Raw genomic sequence first — 23,222 nt, 5'->3', positions numbered from 1 at the left:
GTAGATGAAAACAAAGATTAATGGGTGGACAACCCTTCTAAATGGTGGACTCGTTCGTTCCCTTTTCTCATTAAACAAATCTGTGTTGCCCTTCACCAAATTCTGTCCCAACTTGATCCTTGGACAGAAGCGTGGAGAAGACGTCCTGGGATAACGGACAAGCCAGGCGCCCATGCTCACCCACCCAGGAGGGAGTTTAGCGATTCTAACACCTTCGCGGTGATAGCCCTGCAGGTCCTCCGGGGGTCGTGTGCCACCCCGAGTCCTTGTCCCATCCCCCCGCGCCCCCCGCGGTCGCAGTTCCTTCTAAGACACTTGCTGAGTGCTGAGTCGCTGAGCGGCGCGAGCTCTCCATGTGACTTCAGTTTCCGTCGTCGGTTCCTTCCGCAAGTGCTAAAATAATCTGATGCCCCAGAGCGAGTAGGCAGCGCGGCGGTGGCAACTGCTGTCCAGGAGGCCGGGGGCCCTGGAGACGATGCGCCCCGCGGAGTCGCCTGGGCTTGCGGGAGCCGGGAGTATTTCGTGCGTGGGCTCACCGCCGGGCACTACCAGGCTTCTCGAGGTGAGCGAGCTGGGGAAGAATTGGGTGGTGGGAGGTCAGGCAGCGCCCCTGCCCCCGCGAGCACACGCTCAGGTTCATTGTGAAGTTGGGTTTGCGGTATCCAGACTCGCCGCCTCGGGCTGGGTTTGGGGGCTACAACCCCTGGTGCCGGTGGAAGTCCCTCCCTCAGGAACTCTTAGCGCTGAGAGAGGGGGTGTGATGTGGGCTTCAGAACCCGCTGTGGTTTGATCCCTGCCTCTGCAGGGAGAATGTGAACAGGTCAGTGACTGTTCTGAGCCGTGTTTTCTCATCTGTACAAAAGGTTAACGCTCCTTGCCTGGTCCGAGTGACCGGACATAAAGAGACAACACTGTGAACACTCAGCTCAGCACGCGGGCGTTTGCATCGCCTCTCTTTCCCCCTGACATAGACATAGGCACGGAGAGTCATCTACAGTCACAAAGACTTATCGGGATCTCCCCAGGGTCAGCGCAGTCGGTGTGTGTTCATCCAAAAGACCGCAAAAGCCCTTCTCCTAGAGTCTCTGTCCCGGATAAAATCTACTAGGATGTTACTCCGATCCACAGCTACCGGGGGTGTCAGAGGGAGGCTAGAGCCAGACTCTTCTGACTCCCGTTCAGTGCTCTGCTGTAGTCCTCTTGGCCACTCCAGTCACAGACACATACCCATGTACTCACAAACACCCGGGAGCTGGGCAGGAAGAAGCATTTACCCTCAGAGCAGTGGCTGGCTCCACGTTGCTCTACGGAGATGACCACGTGCCCCACTGTGACTAGGATTGGCAGGCTTTCCAGGGTCCCTTTTTTGCTACTGACTGTGAGGCACAGACTATTTCCAATGCTGCAGGTGTTTGAGGCCTTTCTAGCCTGGGGACACCCCCATAGGCTGTTTATGTGAGCCTCAGAGTTCCTAGATGGGGTTATAAATTCATGGGCCCCAGGAAAATAACCTCAACACCTGCCTTTAGGTTAAAAACAAAACTAAACAGCCTCACAGAAAAGGTGCCTTCATTTGATGGGTTCCTCCAGGGAGCTCTGTGGACATGCACACACACCCATCTGGCTGTCCTGGAATTCACTACCCCATGGTTCTTAAGTCACCATTCTAGAGCCACAGGAGCATCCTAGAGAGAGCAGGCTCCCAGTGTCTTTGTCCTGAGGGCTGTGTGAGGAACATGTGCACTGGTCCATCTGTCCCTGGTCTTCTAGACTTGAAAAAAAAGACCCATAGAGACCACAAGCTGCCTTCTGGTTATAGTGCACATCCCACCATGGAGTGGAGACCAGACTCTTCTGTGGATAGCCAATGGCTCAGTTCATGCTACATCTGTGTGATAACCACATAGGTCAGGAGAGAGTGGGTTTGCAACCAACACCGAAAGGCACTGGTCATCTTTCCCGGGACCTGTGTGTAAACCAGTCACAAGTATCACTGACTTCTGCTCACACGTCATTTCAGTGACAAATTTATTAACATAAGTATATGTCTCTGCCCTTGGTGGAATTTATTATTTACCCCCTTCCCTCCAAACCACTGTTGTCAGCCTGATAGCTGAGTGAAGGTTGTGTGTGCCACCTGGTAGGTTAGCCAGTGGTTCCTGAAAGCTTGGAGGGGCAAAGAAAGAACTAAAAAGGACCCTGACACTTCTGTCTCATAATGCCTCCTGTCTAACTGTAAACCCGATTTCAAGGATCTAGAAGATAGGATTGTTTTTATTGTTTGTTTATTTATTATTTTGGTGGCATGGGGAAATCAAACCCTGGTATTTGCATGTGCTAGACCAAGACTCTGCCAATGAATTACATACCTGGTCAGCCCTGGATAGGATTATTTAAACTACAGATAACAAAGCCCAGCTGAAAGCGGCTTCATCACAAAAAGAGGATTTGTTATGTCGCATAACTGAAAAAGTCTAAAGGCAGTTACTTCAGGCATGACTAGATCCAGGTCTCCAAAATACCTCCGAGAATCCGTCTGTCCTCAGCCAGCTTTCCTCTCTTGCTGGGCAGGTCCTGGAGACAGAGACAAAGACTACCTTCAGGTTCCAAGCTAATCCCCACCGCCGGACCATGTGAAGCAGGAGAAAAGGTCTTTCCCCTTAGTGGTATAATTGTCCCTGGATTGATACTGTGTCTAATATAAGTCAATCACTCTGGTTAGGGACACAGAAGGTTGTAACAGGGACAGCCTTCTTCATAGTCCCCAGAGTGAGGGGTTGGGATCAGACCCAAAGAAAGAAACAAAACCCCAAAGAAACAAAAAACTGGACTTCTTAAGAAAGCATGGGGTAGCTGATGAGTGAGATGTACTGGATGCTACTGAATTGTGTGCCTATAAATGGTTCCAGTAATCCATTCTATGTGAAAAAAAGGAGGGAAGGAGGGAGAGACGAGTATGTGTGTGTGCTTCCCCCCAAAAAGCAACCCAGCCGTTGTTACCAGAAGTAGGAGAAATGAATGTGGGCAGAGAGAACCTTCCGGGACCAACAGAATCAGGCACGGAGAGCAGTGTGTGTCTTCGGTGTGTGAGACTTCAGCCCCAGCAGAGGGCACACAGGAGGAAGCAGGAACTTTACCCTCTTTGTCACCAGTGAGGTGGGCATGAAGAGCAAGGCTGGGAGCAGCGATGGGCTCAGCGTGGCCACAAAGCTCTGTGAGGTCCCCGGGGACTCCCCTCCCTCAGCCCCAGCCCCCACACTTACCACAACCAGGCACTGAACTTGGGCTGACGCCCGGCTGGGCTGCCTACTCTACCTCTAAGAAAGATAACCATCGGGGAGGGGATGTCTCCTCAGGAGACAGTATTTGGGGCTCTGACTTTGCACACTGACTCTTCTCAGTGAGTCCTGGATATCTGAGGTAGCCCCAGTCTCTCATGGCTTCCCTTGTCTCCCTTGGGTGCCAAGACTGTCCCTCAGATTGCAGAGTCAATGGTGAATACCTGCCCTGTCTGGGGCCACCCTTTTCAACTTCAGGCAAGTCAATGGTCCCTTGGAAGTCGAAGGGCACTCGAAACTTCCACATGGGACTGCCCTAATGACCTTTCTCTTGCTCTGGTTATTGGCTCCTTCTTCTAGTTCTTAAATTGAAGCTTCTATGTTAGCTAATAATCTTGGCTTGTTTCTTTCTAATCCCCAGGGCTTCAAGGCTCTCTGGTCACTTAGCTCATCCCTCCCCGAAGGCCACCCTGCTACCACAAGGACGCTAATCAGAATATCAAAGACAGCATGGCATTGGTCTCTGACCAATCAGAATAGATGCTGTAGTTAGAAGAAATAGGACCCTAAGGGTCAGATATCACCTCTTTGGCTGCTGAGTTACAGTGGTTGAGAGTTCTAAGGGAGTGGCCAGTTATCTGGGATGGAGGCTCCTGGCTACTCATCAACAAATATGTATGCACTTGTACACCCCAGCTGAGCACTCAAATGACAAACAAAACACCTTCCCAGCAGGAGTGCCCCCAGCACCTTCTTCCTGGACTGAACTCAGCTCTACATGACCTGAGTCACTATGAGTTGACACTGGCGGTTTTTTGTTTTTGTTTTTGTTTTTTGATTTTTTGCCAGAGCTGAGGACTGAACCCAGGGCCTTGTGCTTGCTAGGCAAGGGCTCTACCACTGAGCTAAATCCCCAACCCCAACACTGGCCTTTTTGAACTGTGGATTTCTTTTTGGTTGTTCGAGACAGGGTTTCTCTGTGTAGTTTTGGTGCCTGTCCTGGATCTCGCTCTGTAGACCAGGCTGGCCTCAAACTCACAGAGATCCGTCTGGCTCTGCCTCCTGAATGCTGGGATTAAAGGTGCCACCACTGCCTGACTTGCAATAATTTTTTAGGAGTCCATTATTTAAGAAGGTAACTTTTTTTTTTTTTTTTTTAAATATAGAATTTCAACTCAGGCTGGTCTTCAATTCTCCATCTCCTGCTTTGGTGTTCTGAGTATTGGGATTACAGTCATGTATCAGCATGCCTAATTTAGAAAGGAAATTAAAAAAAAATCGTATCATTCTCATTTCCCCATGAATTCAAAATAAATTCTTCCTCTCCTCCTTTTCCTCTTCTTCTTCAATTTATTTTGAAAGAAGGTTTCTTTGTGTAGCTCTGGCTGTTCTCGAACTTGCTCTGTAGACCAGGCTGGCCTTGAACTTAGAGATTTGCCTGCCTCTACTTTCCCAGTACTGGGATTAAAGGCATGTGCCATCATCACCAGGCATCAATAGGAGGATTTTAATTTTCTTTTTAAGTTTACTGGGGACAGGACCTCATACTGCAGCCCAGACTGGCCTGGAATTTATGTAGCCCCTATGGGTCTCAAACTCATGATAACCATCATGCCTCAGTCTCCTCAGTGTTGGTCATGGAGGTTTTTAAAATTTGTGTTTATTTTTCTAATGGGCCTGAGCAGAGGCCAGAAGATGTTATTGGATCCCCTGGGACTGGAGCTAACAATAGTTGTGAGCCGCCATGTGGGTGATGAGAATTGAACTCAGGCCCTCTGTAGGAGCAGCCAGTGCTCTTTACTACTGAGCCAACTTTCCAGCTCCCTTACAGCAGTGTTTAAAGAGTTAAATTGTTTTATGTGCACTCTGAAGTATTTTGGGAGAGAAGTACTGACGGCCACAGTGTGTGTGTGTTTATTCGTTTGGTGTGATGGCTAAACCCAGGGCCTTGTGCATTCCACGTCCGTGTTCTTCCGCTGATCTGCCTCTCACTCTTTGTACATTTTGTTCTGAGGACAGGTCATGAAATTGCACATGCTGGCCTCAAATCCACCATCTTCTGCCCTCAGCCTCCTAAATGTGCCACCATACCAGGCTATTGGTATTCTTTTCTAAATAGTTTTAATCTTACCTGTATTGTGTGTGTATGCACGTGTGTATATGTGCGCCACATGCATGCAGGAACCCACCATGTCAGAAGAGGGCATCAGATCCTGTGGAAGTGTAGTTACAGGCAGTCGAGAGCGGCAGTATGGGTGCTGGGGACTGAACCTGCATCCTCTGTAAGAGCAACAAGTGCTGTTAACCAGTGAGCCACCTCTCCAGCCCCCACCTATTTGTGCTGGCTTTTTTGTTTTGTTTTAAGATCCATTTTTATTTGCTTTTTAATTGTGTGTAGGTTTGTGGGTGCTCATGCAGGTGCCTGTGGAAGCCAGCACCATTGAATCCTCTGGAGCTACAGATGTCATTGTGAGCCTCCAGATGTGGGTGCTAGAAACCAAATGTTGGTTCTCTCAAAAGGCAGACATGCTCTTAATGGCTGAACCATCTCTCCAGCTCCTTGTAATCTATTTGTAAGCACAATAAAAAATAAGATGAGGTGAAGGATAAGTAAAAAGCGTGATAAAAACATAAATACAGTAAAATGTTGTGAGCAGAATGTAGGTGGTGGGTATACAGTGGTCACTGACCACAGGCTTTTTTCAATTTGGCTGTTTGCTAAAGTTTTTTCTTCATATGTAAATACTGGAGAAAAGTTGTTATTAATAATTAATAACTACTCAAATGGCTTCTCATAAACATAAATAATAAAAAAGAGAGAAACTGCAACACCCTATCATAGCATGTGGGTTATCAGATTACTCTTCAACTGGGCTGTTAGGTTATGAACAGGAGGAAGACACATGGAGGAGAAATAGGAATTCAGTAAAAGAAGGACCACAGAAAGGTTCTTTCCTGCAGAGGAAACAGCTTGTGAAATGTGTGATTCAGTCGAGGACTGCATGCATCCCAGAGTGGTTGGGGTTTGTGGTATTGGGGTTGAGCTGATGCGGAACTCACAGGCTTGAGTTTGAATAGAGGCTCTACGTTCACCAGGCATTCGGCCACACCTCTGTGTGCCTCCGGTCCCACAGGGATGCGGCATTTCTACTGATCTGGGCAACGGTGAGGGGTCCCTGCGAGTTGTTGCTCCTCCGTCGTGCCCTCTCAAAGAAACTGTGTTGGAGCGTAGGTGTGTGCACAGTGACCCACAGACTCAGGGTAGTCAGTCACCTCCTCCAGGAAGCCCAAGACTCCAGGCATCTCCCTTGATTGGGAGACGGGATAACTCCTTCATCTTAGGTTTTCCCACACCGACCCCATTTGCACAGAAGACCTCCACTTCCTATTGGTTCACACTACACATGCTTCACCAAGGCATGCATGTGTCTACCCTCTGGGTGGGAGGAGAGGGGACTGCTGAAGGCCGTGGAGATACTTGTGGTAGTCCCTGATTCCATGAAACCTTTGGCGTTTCCTTATGGAGACAAAGCTTTCGCTCACACGTTCTTTACTTCTATCTTGACCCAGCCTTTTGACGTGTTCCTGTCACCTGTGGCCACTACTGGAGAGGAGCCGGCTGTGGGTCTAGGCTGTACCCTAGTCCAAGTGCCCCTCCTTTACACAGTCCCTTCCAAGTTCCTCTTGAAGAAGCATGGTGGCTAGCCCTTAGTCTTGCAGAAGTCACTGGTGGGGGGGATCTGTGAAAGGAACTGAGAAACTAATGCAATTCAGGTTGGGTGTCTGAAGAGATTATTTTCTCATATACAGAGGGGATCTTGGGAACCCACTTCCAGCCACAGTGAGACACGTAAGAGCCAGTTGTTATCTCTCAGTGGGAACACATTTGCAGTTTTGAAGATCTGTGGCTAGATGTGTTCTGTGGCCGTGGACTGGATAAAGTAAGCTGACCTCCTTGGGTTTGGATGGGCCGGCCCTGACCACACGGAGAGTTGATTTATCTGTGGCCCTGGGGAAACTGAGTCTGAGTAGGTGGTAAGCACTTGAAACTGTTGCTGGCTCTAGGAAAAGCTCAATGAAGGAAAGTGCTGCTGTTGCCCATAAGCCTCCTTTCAAATAGAGGCTAGGGTAGAGGCTGGCCAGACCTGGTACTCAGGAGACTTCTTGATCGTCGGAATTTGACAAATGTTTTGGGGGCTAGTTCATAGCTCTCCCCAGGCCGGCTACCCATGCCAATCCATCCATGTGAGAGGCCGCTCCCACCTTTTACAGGGTTCCTATGAGAAGGAGAGAGGGATAAGGAATTTGTAGTTAGAAAGATAGCGGAGATGAGACAGACAGAGATGAGACAGACAGAAACACAGGACAGCTTAGGGAGGAACTGGATCAAAATCCACAGGCCCCTTCTGTCTCTTCAAAAAGGCTTTTTATAACAATGCCAAGGGGCGGAGCAAAAGACCTCCCCCCCCCCCCGCTAGATCAAAGCACACCGCAAAGTGAAGTGTAGACCCTTCCAAACACCTGGTAACCACGCCCATGGTCCAGCCATCCCCCTTATGCAGCCCTGGCATGTAAAGCAAGCTCAGATCTCACTAGGAAACCTTTGTGGGCCTCCACCTCTCCATTTGTTAGGATTTCCAGCTATAAATCACAGCTATAAAACAGTGCCAAGTGGTCCTTTGGGAAATTGTGCTGGTTAGTTTTTGGTCAGAAGGAACCTCACTTGAGAAAATGCTTTCATCGGACTGTCTGTAGGCAAGTCTGGGGGAGATTTTTTTGATGGATGATTGATGTGGGAGGGCCCAGCTCTCTGTGGATAGTGATAACCTTGGGCATATGGTCCTGGAAACCATAAGAAAACAAGTTGAGCAATCCATATGAAGCAAGCCAGTAAGCAGCACTCCTCCACAGCTTCTGCTTGAGTTCCTGCCTCCAGGTTCCTACCTGAGTTCCTGCCCTGACTTCCTTCAGCTGTAAACGGAAATAAACCCCTTTTTCTTCCTGAGTTGCTTTTGGCTATGGGGTTTATCACAGAAATGCTGAGTTTCTTAGAAACCTAGCCAGAACAGAAATGCTACCTTTTCTCAAAAAGGTAGCCAACTACAAAATTGGAATTAAAATTTATTTGCTAGAGGGGTCATGTGAGCCAAACCTTTACTTCATGTAGAGTCTCAGCACTATATTCAAGGGGCAGTAGTCAGGTGGTTTCAAATGCTTCAATTCCTTACCTGCTTGTCCAGCCTATGTCCCAGAGACCAACATGATGGACCCTGGTAGGTTAATCACCCAATTTTGAGGATGTGATCATACCCTAGATGTGTTTGAGCACAGGTTTATTGACAGCTCATGAGGTGCTGTCAGGCTGCTGCTCCTAATCCAGAAACACCTGCAACACTGATAGTCTCCTTTTGCTGGAGAAGAAACTTGTCAGATCAGAATTATTGAACTACAAAGAATTCTTACGTTGAAGGCCTTTGATCCACTGTGTAAAATTGTCTTTTTTATGGGCGGGGGTGTGTGTTTTTAATCTCATATTCTTTGTTTTTCTAACTTTGAAAAATTTCAAGTTATAGAACAGTTTAATGAAAGCATAATAATTTTTAAAAAGCACAATGTTAAATTGACCAATCGGTTGATCAGTTTAGGTAACACTTTGCAGGATTTTTATGTGTGTGTGTGTGTGTGTGTGTGTGTGTGTGTGTGTATGTGTAAGTAATTGATGGTCGATAATACTATCTTTGTTTTTTGATGGGAACTCAGTCTGTACCCCAGGAGCTCATGGCAGACCTCCTGTCTCAGCCTTGTTGGATTATAGATGTGAATCACTACACTGAGCAAGACTTTAAGCCTTGAAGGATCCAAGTCAGTTGCTTTGTAGGGCAGACAGCTAGGATCTATGGTGTTTTCGTACTGACTGGCTTCGGGGCATGCACTCTCTCCCGGGGGCTGTGAGAACAGAGTGTTGCGCTTCTGATGTACCACATCTGGAGCTCAGAGCTCAGGGCTCACATGGGGAGTCAGTAGGTCTGAACTTTGCTGAAGGTTGGAGTCCCACCAGTCTGGTGCTAAGAATCAAAGCCAGCCAGCCTGCTTGCCTAGAGCTTTCCAAGGTGCTTCCCCAACCCGGGCCTTTTGATGTAGTCACATTGGAGATGCTAATGTTCTTTATTCTGTGGTCTGTGACCAGCTGCCTGCCTTACTTCCAAGATCCCAGGGGGCAGCTGCCCTCTACCTTCACACAGAGGCAGACTTCCTTCCCCTCAGAGCCTCTCTCGGGGACGTGGTCAGCTCTGTGCATTCATGGGTGCCACCTTCACACACTGACCCTGCACACCTGCTTCTGATGATCCCCCCAATCCACAAACCCTTGTCTCTAATACAAAATACCTCTGTCAGCTGCCTGCTTCCTTCTCCACAAAGCCTTTCTTTAAGGCGTCTTCAGCTTTTCTGATCATTTGAGGAGAAAGTTAACTATGCGGTAATGCACGTATGACACTTGCTAATAGCTCTTTCAGCAAAAACCTTGCAGCCCATTGTCTGGCAGCCGCTGGCATGGTAGTAACAGCTGGTGGTGGTAGAGAGGTGAAGAACGGCATCCCAGCAGAAGGCTCCTGGGATTTTTCCAGAGATAAGATAGCAGTGCTGTTTATCCTGGACCCTGTGGTGCAGTGTCTCTGAGGAGCCGTCTGCAGATATGTAGTCTAAAAAAGTGTTTCCAACCTGAAGATTACTTTGTTACTTTTTCTCAATGGTTTTAGGCCTCTATTTTCTTATAGCACTGGGGCTTGTACCCAGGACCTCATGCTCTCTGGTGCGCTCTACATCCTGGCCCAAGAACACCAGCCGTTTGTAGTTTTCATTTTGAGAGTCTCAAAAAGTTGACCAGACTGGCCTCAAAGTTATGATCCTTCTGCCTCAGCAGGAACCATCACCCCTCATTCTGTATTTTCATCGAACACAGCTTCAAGGCGGTGTTCATTTGCAGCGGTGGTTCAGAAAGGAAACAGAGGTCACCTGGACTATTTCAAATGGGAAATGTCATGCAGGAGACAGAAAATGATGGAAGAGGCTGAGAGGCAAACAAATACTAGCCTCTTACCATGCAGGACTCTGTGCCCTAGGCAGGGGGGAGGAAAGAGGGATGGTGGTCCCAGAGTCTGGGTATTACCAGGAAAATCTCAAGGGGAGAGGGGAAGGGAGAGATATTTTGGATTTTCTGCTCTCCTGCCTTCTAACATGCCAGACGTGCTCCTGATAGCCAAACATGCTGTGGGCCAGCTGCCACTGAGGCTTGTGGAGCCTTCAGAGCCTGCCATAGTGAGCAGAGCAAGGCAAGATGAGGTCATGGCTTGAGGATGGATAGCTTTTTACTAATCATCACCCCTGGATCACCCTGTTCTTTTCTTTAAAACTGCCCCCCCAAAAGGAAAACAAAAATAAATTTATTTTTAGTTATATGTATGTGTGGGTATGACCACATACGTGTGTGTGTGTGTGTGGGGGGGGTGCCCTTTGAGGCCAGAGGTGTTGGATCTCCTGGAGCTGGAATTGTCAGAGGTTGTGAGCCACATGACATGAGTACTGGGAATCAAACTCGGGTCCTCTGCCGTAGCAGTAAACAGTATTCACGCTGAGCCATATCTCCAGCCCCTTGTCTTATTCTTGATACTTAATATAGACTTTTTAATCCAGCCGTTCTGAACAGATTATTCAGATATTGGGATATCGATGCCACCATCCCTCTAGCCATAGTATTAACTCTATTTTTTTTTTCTGTACTATCCTAGAGATGATACATAAGAACAACAACCGCTTGAGCTGCTCAGTGCTATTTGGAATTCATAAATAATAATTAGGTTGTTAGCAGCTCTCACAGTTAATGAAGCACCTTCACATATAGCATCCTGAGCGGCTCTCATAAAAGTCTATGGGGGGGGGGGCGGGGGTATTATTGCTCCTGTTTTATGGGAGGGTTACCCAAGTCTTGGAGACTCTGTACAAATTATGGAGAGTGAAGGGCAGAATTTAAACTCTGGACTGTCCAGACTCTGTAATCTTTCCATGACATTCTGTTACTTAATGCCAGATGTTACCCTTGTGGGCATGCCAAGATTTTTTTTTTTTCTTCTGAGCTCGTTGGCTGATTTTTAGGAGGAGAGAATACCTTTAAATTTTGCAAACATTTTGGTGTCTCACAAATTAAAATTATACTGGATGTAGTGACCCAGGCTTATCTAGCATGCCAGTCTGAAGTGTTGTGAGCCCCTAGAGAGCTGTACCCTTGTTCTTCACACATTAAAATTTAGTTTGTCAGTTTTCGGTGTACAGCCGCGTGGAGCAGCCCACGCATGACAGGAAGTGGAGAAAAAAAAGACTTACCGTGTAGACAAATTCCCATTTCCCCATCTTCTCCATGAGCTGCAGGACACTCGGTGACATGAGAACGTGAGTGAACAGTTTCTTAGTGTCCTTGGCATTTACTAATCTGGCAACCTTATCCCAGGACGGGCAGGGATCCCAGAGTTTCAGGGGTGCTTGTGTGTGTGTGAGGGGGAGGGTGCTGGAGGATGCTGAGGACAGGAGTCCAGATGGCTCTGCATATGCCATCTGTGCCCCGTGTCGGCCGTGAGGTAATAATTCCTGCACAGGTGCAGGAATGGGAAGAGGGCCTTGGAAGGGATTCCCACATGCTGTCAAGGGCTGATCCCACCCAGGTTGTTTCTGTGGCGCAGGGGACCCGCCTGGCCTCCAGTGAAAGCTGAGGTTAATATGTGTGGTTTCACTTGGTTTTTCTGATAGTCACTAGTGAACATTCAGATCTGCCCAGAATGTTAAGTTAGTTACCCTTTGGGATGGGGAAGCATGCTAGAAGGAAACCAAAGAAGAGTCAGCCAAAGGTGGTCTGCATTGTCAGCAGAGAGGTCTGAGGGTGGCATGGAAGATGAGGAGGTTCGTGTTAGCATGGTGCTGCTGTCCCAGGGAGAGGCTGAAGAGCTGCCCTGTGGTCCTTCTTGGGGGTATCCAGGAAGGAACAGATGAAATGCTAGACCAGGTGCTTGCTTCCGATGGGGGCAGAGGAGGGCAGGGATGCCCCTGGGCTGTCAGATCTCACACTTGGAGGGTTGTTCATGAAATTACATCTAAGGGGGGAAAACTCCCTAGTTACCCAACCTAGAGCTAAGAAAGGGGACCTGGGTTGCTCTGAGTCCAGTCCATTTGGAACCCTGGAGAGACCAGTGTCATCCCGGGACCTTTGTTCCCGATATTTGTGCAGGTGATGCCGTCACCTCCTCGTCGGAGACTTCTGTTGATGACTGTTTCACTTCAAGCCTTCCACGACTGCTGTTCTTTCTGCACTGGCCAGACAAGAAGGCTATAACTGCACTTCAGAACTTTTTAATCTACCCAAAGGTTGCTTTTGCATTTTCTCAAGGTTTTTTTTTCCCCCTTGTCCAGGTGAAAATCTGAACATTCTTTTTTGGAAGGGCCATATTTAAATGAGCTAACCAATGTGATGGACATATTTCTGAAAGCCTTCTTTCTTTTTCTTTTTTTTTTCTTTATTTTTTAAAAATTGTTGTTGGTGTTGTTTTCTGAGGCACAGTTTCTCTGTGTAGCCCTGGCTGCCCTGGAACTCACTTTGTAGACCAGGCTGGACTTGAACTCAGAGATCTGCCTGCCTCTGTCTCCCGAGTGCTTGGAATGACGATGTATGCCACCACTGCCTGGCTTCAACAAGATAACTAATATGTCTAAGTCCAGAGGCTGCAGTCAGTGTTTCTATCCTAGTGTATAAGGATAGAACTTTGCCCATTCATTCATTCACTCATTCATTCATTCATTCATGGCATGTATCTCGAGCTCATGTATGCATCAGGCAGAAATGAGCTTCAGAGAGGAAAACTGCAGAATGGCAAAGCACAGGAAACTGTCAGTGACCTCAGGCCTGGTACTCAACCAAGTCCTTTGCATCGCCTGTCCTGCCCCTTTGGGGTTTCAGAGGTCAGCCACCTGCCCATTGAATGGCAGAGGCAAAATGAAAATGAGTTCTTGCCCATGGGGTCAGCGAAAGGTCGAAGGCGCTGGCTGAACAGAGAGACTTGAATAATTTGTGGTTTTCTACCTCCTTGTAAGTCCTTCTGCCCGTGCTGAGCAGCCCTCTCGGCCAACTTGTCTTACTCAATTTGTCCTGGTCTCTGTCCACAGCGCTGCGCTTGAGATGGAGTTCCTGCCCTTTTGGCTCTGCCTGGGTTTTCACTTCTTGGTTGTGGAATGGAGGCATGGAGGAGGGGCGGCCGCTGCAGCTTCCCAAGGAGGCTGCAAGGTGGTGAGTTTCTCCTTGGATTGCGATCTCTCTTTTGCCCCTGTCTGCATGGAAAGCTCATGATTTGTCAGTTGAAGAGAGCATCAAGTGAATGAATCTGACTCAGTGTGTACCTGCCCAGTGCAGTGTGCTTACTGCTCCTCAGCAGGAGATTTTCAAGACGGCACTTGGGAAGGACCAGGAAGGCCCTGCCCCACCTTTTCATGTGTACTGACCACAAGAGGCCCCAGGAAAATGCCTACATCAGCCACCAACAGCAGGAATACCTGGCTCCACTAATGCTACCAGAGTCACTGAGGGAGACACACCAGCCCTGGAGAGTTCATGTGCGAGCTAACACAGACGCTTCAGCGGCCTACAGAGAGCATGCTACCCAAACCGTACTACAGAGTGATGCTCATGACCAATCTTAAGTTTCTCAAGGTCCATAGGCAGTGTGTCCTGAGCCTACATGATCGTCTTTTGAAGACTTCCTGTTTGCGTGTGAAGATAGATTTAGGTCATTGTTAAACTCAGTTCCAGAGCTCAATTCCAGAAATTTGCCTATACCTGAAGGATATCAAACATCTGCTTGAGAAATACATGCCTAATAAGCATTCCTCAACCCCAAGAACAAGAAAGACAAATTGAAAGCCAGGGTTACAGGATTACTTACATTCAAGAATTTTTTTCAGTGTATTTGGTGCCAGGGAAAGAAAGTGTTCTTTTTTTCTTTTTTTTTTTTTTTTTTTTGGATTTACTTATTTATTTCATATACAGAATAGGGTGCCAGATCTCATTACAGATGGTTGTGAGCCACCATGTGGGTGCTGGAAATTGAACTCAGGACCCAGGACCTCTGGAAGAGCAGTTGGTGTTCTTAACCTCTGAGCCATCTCTCCAAGTCCAGAAAGTGTTCTTAAAGTTGATTAATCTTAAAAACCACTGCTTACCTGGTGATCCTGAAGCCACTCTCTGCCAGTTTTTTCATCTATAAGATAGAAGCAATACTAATAATATCTGCTGATCATGATGGCACACACCTGTCAGCCCAGTACTTAGGAGACGGAGGCAGGAGGGTCAAGAGTTCAAGGCCAGTCTCAGTTACTTTTCAAGTTCAAGACTAGTCTAGGCTACATGAGACCTATCAATAATGATGATAATAACAAAAATAATTTCTATCAATGATATCATGAGACTGGGCTGTTTTGGTGATTGATTTATACTAAGCGCTTGCTATGATGATGCTGGATATACAGTGAGTACCATGTGTTTTTGCCAGTTATCATGAATACGCTATTATCAGTGTCAGCCCAGCTACATGTGACCGCCACCATTCCCTTACAGAGGCAACAAATGATTTAACATCATAGTAGCTGTTTGGGGCCACCAGGCATGGGAAGAGAAGGGAATACAGTGTGAGATCTTCAGCCACTTTTCAGGGCTCGGTCTGGACTCTCTGCCTGGTGGGAAGCAGTAGAGACTTGACCATCAAGGAGGCCAAAGAATGGATTTCCTTTGGCTCTTAGGACTTGAGGAGTCTGGGAGCTCAGACACTGCTCTTTGTTACATGAGCCGTTCCATCTTCGCATAAAATGGGCATGTAAAGTTTCCTGTGTGCTCCGGTGATCACATGGTCCTTGGCAACACTTTGGTGGGAATTATGAAGGTCTGAACCCTCTTTGACTGCAGCAGCTGTGGAGGAACAGGGTCCATCACAGGCTGAGGAAAGCCACTAAGTGCTGTGGTCTCCAGAGAGGCCACAGGAAAATACAGAGTTAACATCGGTCTCAGTGCCGAGATTGCGTTTGGAAAAATGTCGGTTCTCCACACATTAATGCAATCCCATCATAAATGCAGGATGCTTTGGGAAGGGGAGTGGAGGTAGGAAGGAGACTGGCAAGTTCATTCTAATGTCTATGCTGAAATTTAAAAAATAAAAATCAAAAACCCACCTCAAGTGCTCAACAATGAGCGTCTTAATTAATTAGTGCACACCGGTAATTACAGCTGGTATGCCAACACTTATTAGCCATAATAAATGTGATAATCAGCAATCACACTCAGAAAAAAAACTTATGAGCCTAATTACAAGTAATGGACTCATAATGGTTAGTGACTTTCATCTGAGGGAGGAGCTGAGACGATCTGAGTTGGTTTGTTTTTTTTTTTTTCTGCTTTTGATGCAGGGTCTCTCTAAATAGTCCTATCTGGCCTGGAACTCGCTCTGTAGACCAGGCTGGCCTCGAACTCACAAAGACCCACCTGCCTCTGCCTCCTGGGTACTGGGTGCTGCCACCACGCCTGGTTACTTTTCATTTTTTATATTTCAATATAGTATCAATATTTTAGTTATTATGTTTTATTTTAATAACCAGATGAAGAATTTGAGACTGTAAGAGGTCAGTTCCTTGCTCAGGGTCAAATCAGCATACTGCAGAGTGGAAGTCCAGACCTCAGTGCTGGCTCCAAACCTGGGTACCATCCTTTCCTGGGGACTTTTCTCTTTGTCCTTGGAGATTGAACTATTTGGTACTCACTTGTAAGTAAGATAGGTGCACCTTGACTCACCAACCAGCCTATAGGAAGCGATGACATTGCTCTTCCTAACAATTTTTTTTCCTGGACTTAACTAACTAACTTAACTAACATCTTCTGGCTAGCTAATTGCTTTTGCAAACTACATGTCTGTGCCTCAATTCCGTGTGTTTTTGGACCTAGGTGGATGGAGTCGCTGACTGCCGGGGGCGGAACCTTGCTTCGGTACCCAGAAGCCTCCCATCACACCCCTGGATGCTCATTCTGGATGCCAACCCTCTCAAGGTCCTGTGGAATCATTCCCTCCAGGCCTACCCACGTCTGGAGAACCTCAGCCTGCACAGCTGTCGCCTGGACCGTATTGGCCACTTCGCCTTCCAAGGGCAGGGCCGCTTACGCAGCCTGGGCCTGGCAGACAACCGCCTCTCCGAGAACTACAAGGAGACGGCCGCAGCTCTCCACACCCTGTTAGGACTTCGCAGCCTGGACTTGTCTGGAAACTCCCTGACGGAAGACATGGCGGCTGTCATGCTTCAGAACCTCTCCTCGCTGGAGGCTGTGTCTTTGGCAAGGAATACCCTCATGAGGCTCGATGAGTCTGTCTTTGAGGGCCTGGAGCACCTCAGGGAGCTGGATTTGCAGAGAAACTATATCTTTGAGATTGAGGGTGGTGCTTTCGACGGCCTGACTGAACTGAGGCGTCTCAACCTTGCCTACAACAACCTCCCGTGCATTGTGGATTTCAGCCTCACGCAGTTGCGGTTCCTCAATGTCAGTTATAACATCCTGGAGTGGTTCCTGGCAGCCAAGGAGGAGGTGGCGTTTGAACTGGAGATACTGGACCTGTCTCACAACCAGCTGCTCTTTTTCCCCCTCCTGCCCCAATGCAGCAAGCTGCACACCCTCCTGCTACGGGACAACAACATGGGTTTCTACAGGGACCTCTATAACACCTCCTCACCGCAGGAGATGGTAGCCCAGTTCCTTCTTGTGGATGGCAATGTGACTAACATCACCACTGTCAACCTCTGGGAAGAGTTCGCCTCCAGCGACCTGTCAGCGCTTCGCTTCCTGGACATGAGCCAAAACCAGTTCTGGCACCTGCCAGATGGTTTTCTAAAGAAAACCCCATCTCTTTCCCACCTGAACCTCAACCAAAATTGCCTGAAGATGCTCCACATTCGGGAGCACGAGCCCCCTGGGGCACTCACTGAGCTAGATCTGAGCCACAACCAGCTGGCAGAGCTGCGCCTCGCTCCGGGGCTCACCGACGGCCTTAAGAACCTCCAAATTTTCAACCTGAGCTCCAACCAGCTCCTGGGAGTGCCCACTGGCCTTTTCGACAACGCCAGCCACATCACTACAATTGACATGAGCCACAATCGGATCTCGCTCTGTCCCCAGATGGTGCCCTTAGACTGGGCGGGGCCCTCCAGTTGTGTGGATTTCAGAAACATGGCCTCTTTGAGGAGCCTTTCTCTGCAGGGCTGTGGCCTGAAGGCATTACAAGACTGTCCGTTCCAGGGTACCCCTCTCACTCATTTAGACCTGTCTAGCAACTGGGGGATTCTGAATGGAAGCATCAGCCCTCTCTGGGCTATTGCCCCTACGTTACAGGTCCTGGTGCTCAGGAATGTGGGCCTCAGTTCTGGCATGGCAGAGATGGACTTCTCTAGGTTTGGGAATCTGAGGGAGCTGGATCTTTCAGGAAATTCCTTGACCAGCTTCCCAAGGTTCAGCAGCAGCCTGGCCCTTCGGACTCTTGACCTCCGCAGAAACTCCCTTACAGCCCTTCCTCAGAGGGCTGTGTCTGAGCAGCCGCTGAGGAATCTGCAGGCCATCTACCTCAGCCAGAACCCTTATGATTGCTGTGGGGTGGAGGGATGGGGGGCCCTCCAGCACTTCAAGACGGTCGCAGACTTGGCCATGGTCACTTGCAACCTCTCTTCCAAGATCATCCGAGTGATAGAGCTGCCCCAGGGCGTGCCTCGGGACTGTAAGTGGGGGCAGGTGGACACTGGCCTGTTCTACCTCGTCCTCATTCTGCCCAGCTGCCTCACCCTGCTGGTGGCCTGCACCATCATCTTCCTCACTTTTAAGAAGCCTTTGCTTCAGGTCATCAAGAGCCGGTGCCACTGGTCCTCCATATACTGACCTACGTGCCGAGGCTGGAAATGTGATCTGTGCATGTAAGGGTGCTTTTCTGTGATGGGTCTTCACATCTGCAGTGGCCGGGTGTGAGGCATTGAAGGTTAAATTGAAATTTTAAAAATTTCCATCTTCAGTCCCATTAAATTCTTCTCCTACCCTTGTGATTTATCCTCATCATCCTGGTGAAATATTTATTAAGTGACCTTCTGTTAGAATAAAGGGCACAGCTCATAAATATTTTTTTTAAATCAAATGCATCGTGTGTAATGTCCTGTGATGGTTTCCTTTGGGTTATTTTTCAATGACCTTTCTTTGGTGACATCCGTGGAGGCAAAGGGTGACAGTCAGATGCTACTTGACAATAAATACATCTGCCACTGTACGTCCCAGGAGGGTGAGAGCCAGCATCCTACAGATTTATCCCAAGGTACCGCTGGAGGGTGTGGCACCAGATGTGAACTCCCTGCTCTGCTGATGGCCGATAGCCACTGCAGTGAGAAAGGGCCAGCGGCAGGGCCCTTTCCAAGTGCTCGGGGTTCACATCTGGAGTCTCTAGTGGGCAGACATGATGCTTTCATGGACCAGCTAAGAGAATGGTAGCTCAGCCTGATTTCCCCGTTTGTGACCCAGAAGCTGTGCTTACTCTGAGGCAGAGCAGAGGAAGGAAAGGAAGGAAGCCAGGGCCCGCTACCTGTGGACCCTCCCACTCCACATCAGTCACAGTAGTAATGTTCAGCACCGGGTTCCTGAACTCCTTTCTCCCCCTGCATTCTTCCAAGAAAAGCAGACTCTTCCTGTGCTGCTTTGCGCCCTGGGGGACAACGTAAAGTCACAGTCCCTATTCTTTTGGTGAGAATGAGATCACACAGTTGTTGCTTCTCATCCCCATTTTCTAAGTCATAAAAGAATTATACTAAGTGGAGAGGGCAACAGAGGGGACAGAAATTGATTTCTGTGACCGTGGAGACTAATGTTGAGCAGAGTTGTCAAGGCAAATCAAAGAGAAAATGGTTTTAACTTGGCAAAGCAGACGTTTCCCTTGAATGTTCTATGCAGCCACCCCAGTAAATCATATTCCACGGCCTCAGTGGCGACCCCTAGATGCCATTAGATTTTGCCCTTACTGACACCCACCTTTCCTATCAGTGGCCTGACACATCCTGCGTAACCCTTGCCTTGGTATCCTGTGTTCCTGACGCTGCCTTGAAGCTCCTGCCCTCTTAGCCACTGCTCAGAAAACCGGGCTCTCACAATCTCCCCATTAATAAGAGCCATTCCCTGGGGTCCTATTTTCCAGAGTGATGACCAGCTAGTTAGCCAAAGTAACTCAGTCAGGTGGCGGTGGCGGCGCACGTCTTTAGTCCCTGCGCTCTGGAGGCAGAAGCAGATGGATCTCTGAGTTCAAAGCCACACTGGTCTACAGAGCAAGTTCCAGGACAGCCAATGCTACACAGAGAAACCTTGTTTTGGAAAAATAAAAAAATTGACAAAGGAACTTATCTATGGCTGGTCTTGAGTTAGTATACCAGTTTTGTATCAGTTAGGTGCTTTGAGTATCTCACAAGAAAAGGTTGATTCTACCTGATTAAAGCATCATGGGAATTTAAGCAAAAGGATCTTAGGAAGTTCTGAACACTCTGGGGAGGCTGAGGATCTGCCTTGGAAAGTGGGTGGGAACAGAGGGTGACATGCACCATTAGGACCACAGTCTAAGCCGTGCCGGAAACAATGATATTGAGAATGTGATTACAACCAGCCCTGGATCCGGAGGGCCACGGTCATTGTCGCCGATACCAGCGACTGCTTCCTACATTCTCCGTGCCACCAGCTGATGCACAGCCTGGAGCCAGCGCATGGTAAACTGACCATAGGTCCTGGGACCCTGCCTGGCCGACCACAGGGTGGGCCTCTAGCTGAGATGTTTTTTAAAAAGGAGGGGAAGGAGGCACTGTGCTCAGATCGGACAGAGTCTCCAAACATGGGACAGAAAAAAGATGTTGAAAAGACCGAAAGCCAAAAAGCATCAGGCTTTTTTAGGCAGTCATGCACATTTTAGCAGAAGGCTTCTAGAAGCAGGTTCGGTTCTCAGCATAAATGGTTTACTCAAATGATGGAAACTTCAAAAGGAATTTCAGTTCGTTGGGGGGATATTTGGGGTCTATGTCGTCTTGGAAGTACCTTGAGTCATACCATGTAACCGATGTTCTTTGGACCCATCTTAGCAGGACTTCAGAACTCAACCGCGCCCCCCCCCACCCTGGCCGGGACTTCAGAAGGTTGTTGTGGCTCTCCTGCTAGTTTGGTCTATCACTAGTGTCTGAAGGCTTCTTTCAAAGGAGTGAGAAGTTTGGTTAGGGCAGATGCATTTTTTTAAAAAGGTTTTTTTTGAGACAAAGTTTCTCTGTGTAGTTTTGGTGCCTGCGTCCTGGAACTCGCTCTGTAGCCCAGGCTGGCCTCGAACTCACAGAGATCCACCTGCCTCTGCCTCCTGGGATTTTGCACCACCACCACCACCTGGCTTTTTTTAAGGTTTTTTTTTTTTTTTAAGCTTTCTTTTTATTTATTCTTTGTGTCTTTCACATCATGCATCTCAATCCCATTCATTTCCTGTATCTTCATATCTGCCCTCTGCCCTTGCAACCTCCCCCCGCCCCCCCCGCCACGAGATAAGATAAAATTTAAGAGCAAAAATGAAAAAAGAAAAAAAAAAAAAAGGAAAAATCTCTCCATGGAGTGTAGTGTGGCACAGTGAGTCACACAGTAAACCCTGTGGTCTATACATCTTTAGTTGCAAGTGTTCATTGAAGAGTCACTGGTCTGGTTCGAGGCCTCTGGTTTCTGCTACACTACCGATGCTGGGCCCTCACTGGGACTCCTCTTGGATATCCTGTTGTTGCCCTGTGTCATGGAGATCCTGCAGCTTTGGGTCTGCAGGACTGGCCCCTTCACGTGCTCCCACAGAGCATAGATGGGGTGGATGTAGGGGTGGGCCAACTCATAAGCCTAGTTCTGGGCCTGGGTAGTTGCAGGGTTGGTCAGCCTGCCAGCTCTCCCCCATCCACACCACCAGGGTGAGCTCTCCAGCATTGCCCTGGCTAGTTCACCCCTGGCAGTAATAAGCAGGTAGGTTTTTTTTTTTTAAAGGATAATTGTAATTTTAATCATGTGTGTATATGTGTGTGTGTACATGTGAGTACAGGTGCCGGTGAAGATACAGACATTATATCCCTGGAACCAGAATTGGTGGGAGCCACCTGATGTGGGTTCTGGGCACTGAACTCCAGTCTTCCACAGGAGTAGCATATTACATGCTCTTAACTGCTGAGGCATCTCTCCAGCCAAGCCCTCCACCTCCAGGTAGAATTCTGTCTCTAGCCTTTTTTTTTTTTTTTTTTGAGACAGGGTTTCTCTGTAGCTTTGGAGCCTGTCCTGGATCTCGCTCTGTGGACCAGGCTGGCCTCGAACTCACAGAGATCCTCCTGCCTCTGCCTCCCGAGTGCTGGGATTAAAAGTGTGCACCACCACCACCCTACTCTTGTCTCTAGTCTTGATCTGTGGTTTCTTCCAACAAATTCTGTACCTTTGCCCTCCCTGATTTCCCCACCCACCTTTTTTCCCTAAGAGTACACTGTAACATTCTCTCAGGACACTGGAGAGTGCAGAGAAAGCCACAGAGCCTGCTGCCAGAGTTCTCTGGTGGGACCCAAATGTCTGTTTGCCTGAGATCTCTTCTATAGCCAGACTGTGGGTAGGAAATTGCCACATGTCGGAATACTCAATGAGAGAACATTGAGAATCAAAGGGAAAATGGGAGGCTTGTTTGTTGGCATGAGTCACAGGCACTCAGATTTTGAGAATCTATCTAGTCATGAAGCAAAAGCTTGAGGTCTTCCTAGAAATGCAAAGCGAGTTGTTAGAGATCAGCAGAGTTTTAACAGTCCCCAGTTTCAAGGAATTGAATGACCCTCACTCAGTTCGATTCCGTCTGGTCACCATTTAGCCTTTCATGGTCTGCTTTTGTGTAGTTAGTGTGTCCGATAATTTCCTCTGCCTCACTAGATTGGTGGTCCACCCTACCTGGGAGGCAATTTGGCTAAATAGGAGCCTCGGCAGATTTGAGGGGAGATGGTGCGTGTGTGTGTGTGTGTGTGTGTGTGTGTGTGTGTGTGTGTGTGTGTGTGATTTTGTTTCCCTGACTTCTCCTTGTGGTTTTTCTTGAGCCGACTGCACCTATCAGCCAGAGGTCACACTTCTCTCAGGGTGGTCTGTTAAATCTCTGCCTGGGAGTCTGGGCCCCCACTGGCTCCAGCTGTCCCTACCCTCTGGGTTTAGGGATGGGTAGCAGTTCCGTGTCACCAGACCCACGTCAGTGTCAGCGCCTTGTCCTTTATGGGGTGCCTTTCCCTAACTGCCGCTTTGTAGTACCTCGAATGTACTATCTGGTTCCTTTGGGGACCCTGGGTGGTAAAGTTCCTTATTTAGTAATACTATCTTGGGAAACCCTAGTGTTTGCATCAAAAAGCCACAGGATGCTGAGAACACAGCCAGAGCCTGAAAGGCCAACCCTGAAGAAGGTATCCCTCTGACTCATTATGGATGGACGGGAGGAAGGCAGTGGCTATAGATAGCTGGCATATCTCACCATATTACAAATTGATTTAGACTTTACCCAAATTACCATGGAAGATATTTCTAGCCCAAAGAGTGTGGGTGTTGTGACAGCTAAGGGAAAGGGTAGTGGAGCTAGGGAGAAGGTGTTATTAAAAAATACTCCTGCCAGGCGGTGGTGACACACATCTTTAATCCTAGCCCTCAGGAGGCAGAGGCAGGTGGATCTCTGTGAGTTCGAGGCCAGCCTGGGCTACAGAGTGAGATCCAGGACAGCCAGAGCTACACAGAGAAACCCTGTCTCAGTAAAAAACAAAACAAACAAACAAACAAAAAAACAGAGA

At 48.3% G+C, this 23,222-nt stretch overlaps 1 protein-coding gene across 1 annotated transcript; it reads left to right on the top strand.

Annotated features, from left to right (window-relative positions):
- Positions 1-417: 417 nt before the first annotated feature.
- On the top strand, positions 418-18,511 carry Nrros (negative regulator of reactive oxygen species). Its single transcript, XM_036203809.1, has 3 exons — positions 418-562; positions 13,485-13,605; positions 16,303-18,511. Exons 2-3 carry the CDS (start codon positions 13,498-13,500, stop codon positions 18,271-18,273), a joined length of 2,079 nt encoding a protein of 692 aa, XP_036059702.1. The 5' UTR covers positions 418-562; positions 13,485-13,497; the 3' UTR covers positions 18,274-18,511.
- The last annotated feature ends 4,711 nt before the right edge of the window (positions 18,512-23,222 follow it).

This window comes from Onychomys torridus, chromosome 12 (genome assembly GCF_903995425.1).
Source record: "Onychomys torridus chromosome 12, mOncTor1.1, whole genome shotgun sequence".
Classification (NCBI taxonomy): Eukaryota; Metazoa; Chordata; class Mammalia; order Rodentia; family Cricetidae; genus Onychomys; species Onychomys torridus.
This window is presented reverse-complemented; position numbering and strand designations above follow the sequence as displayed.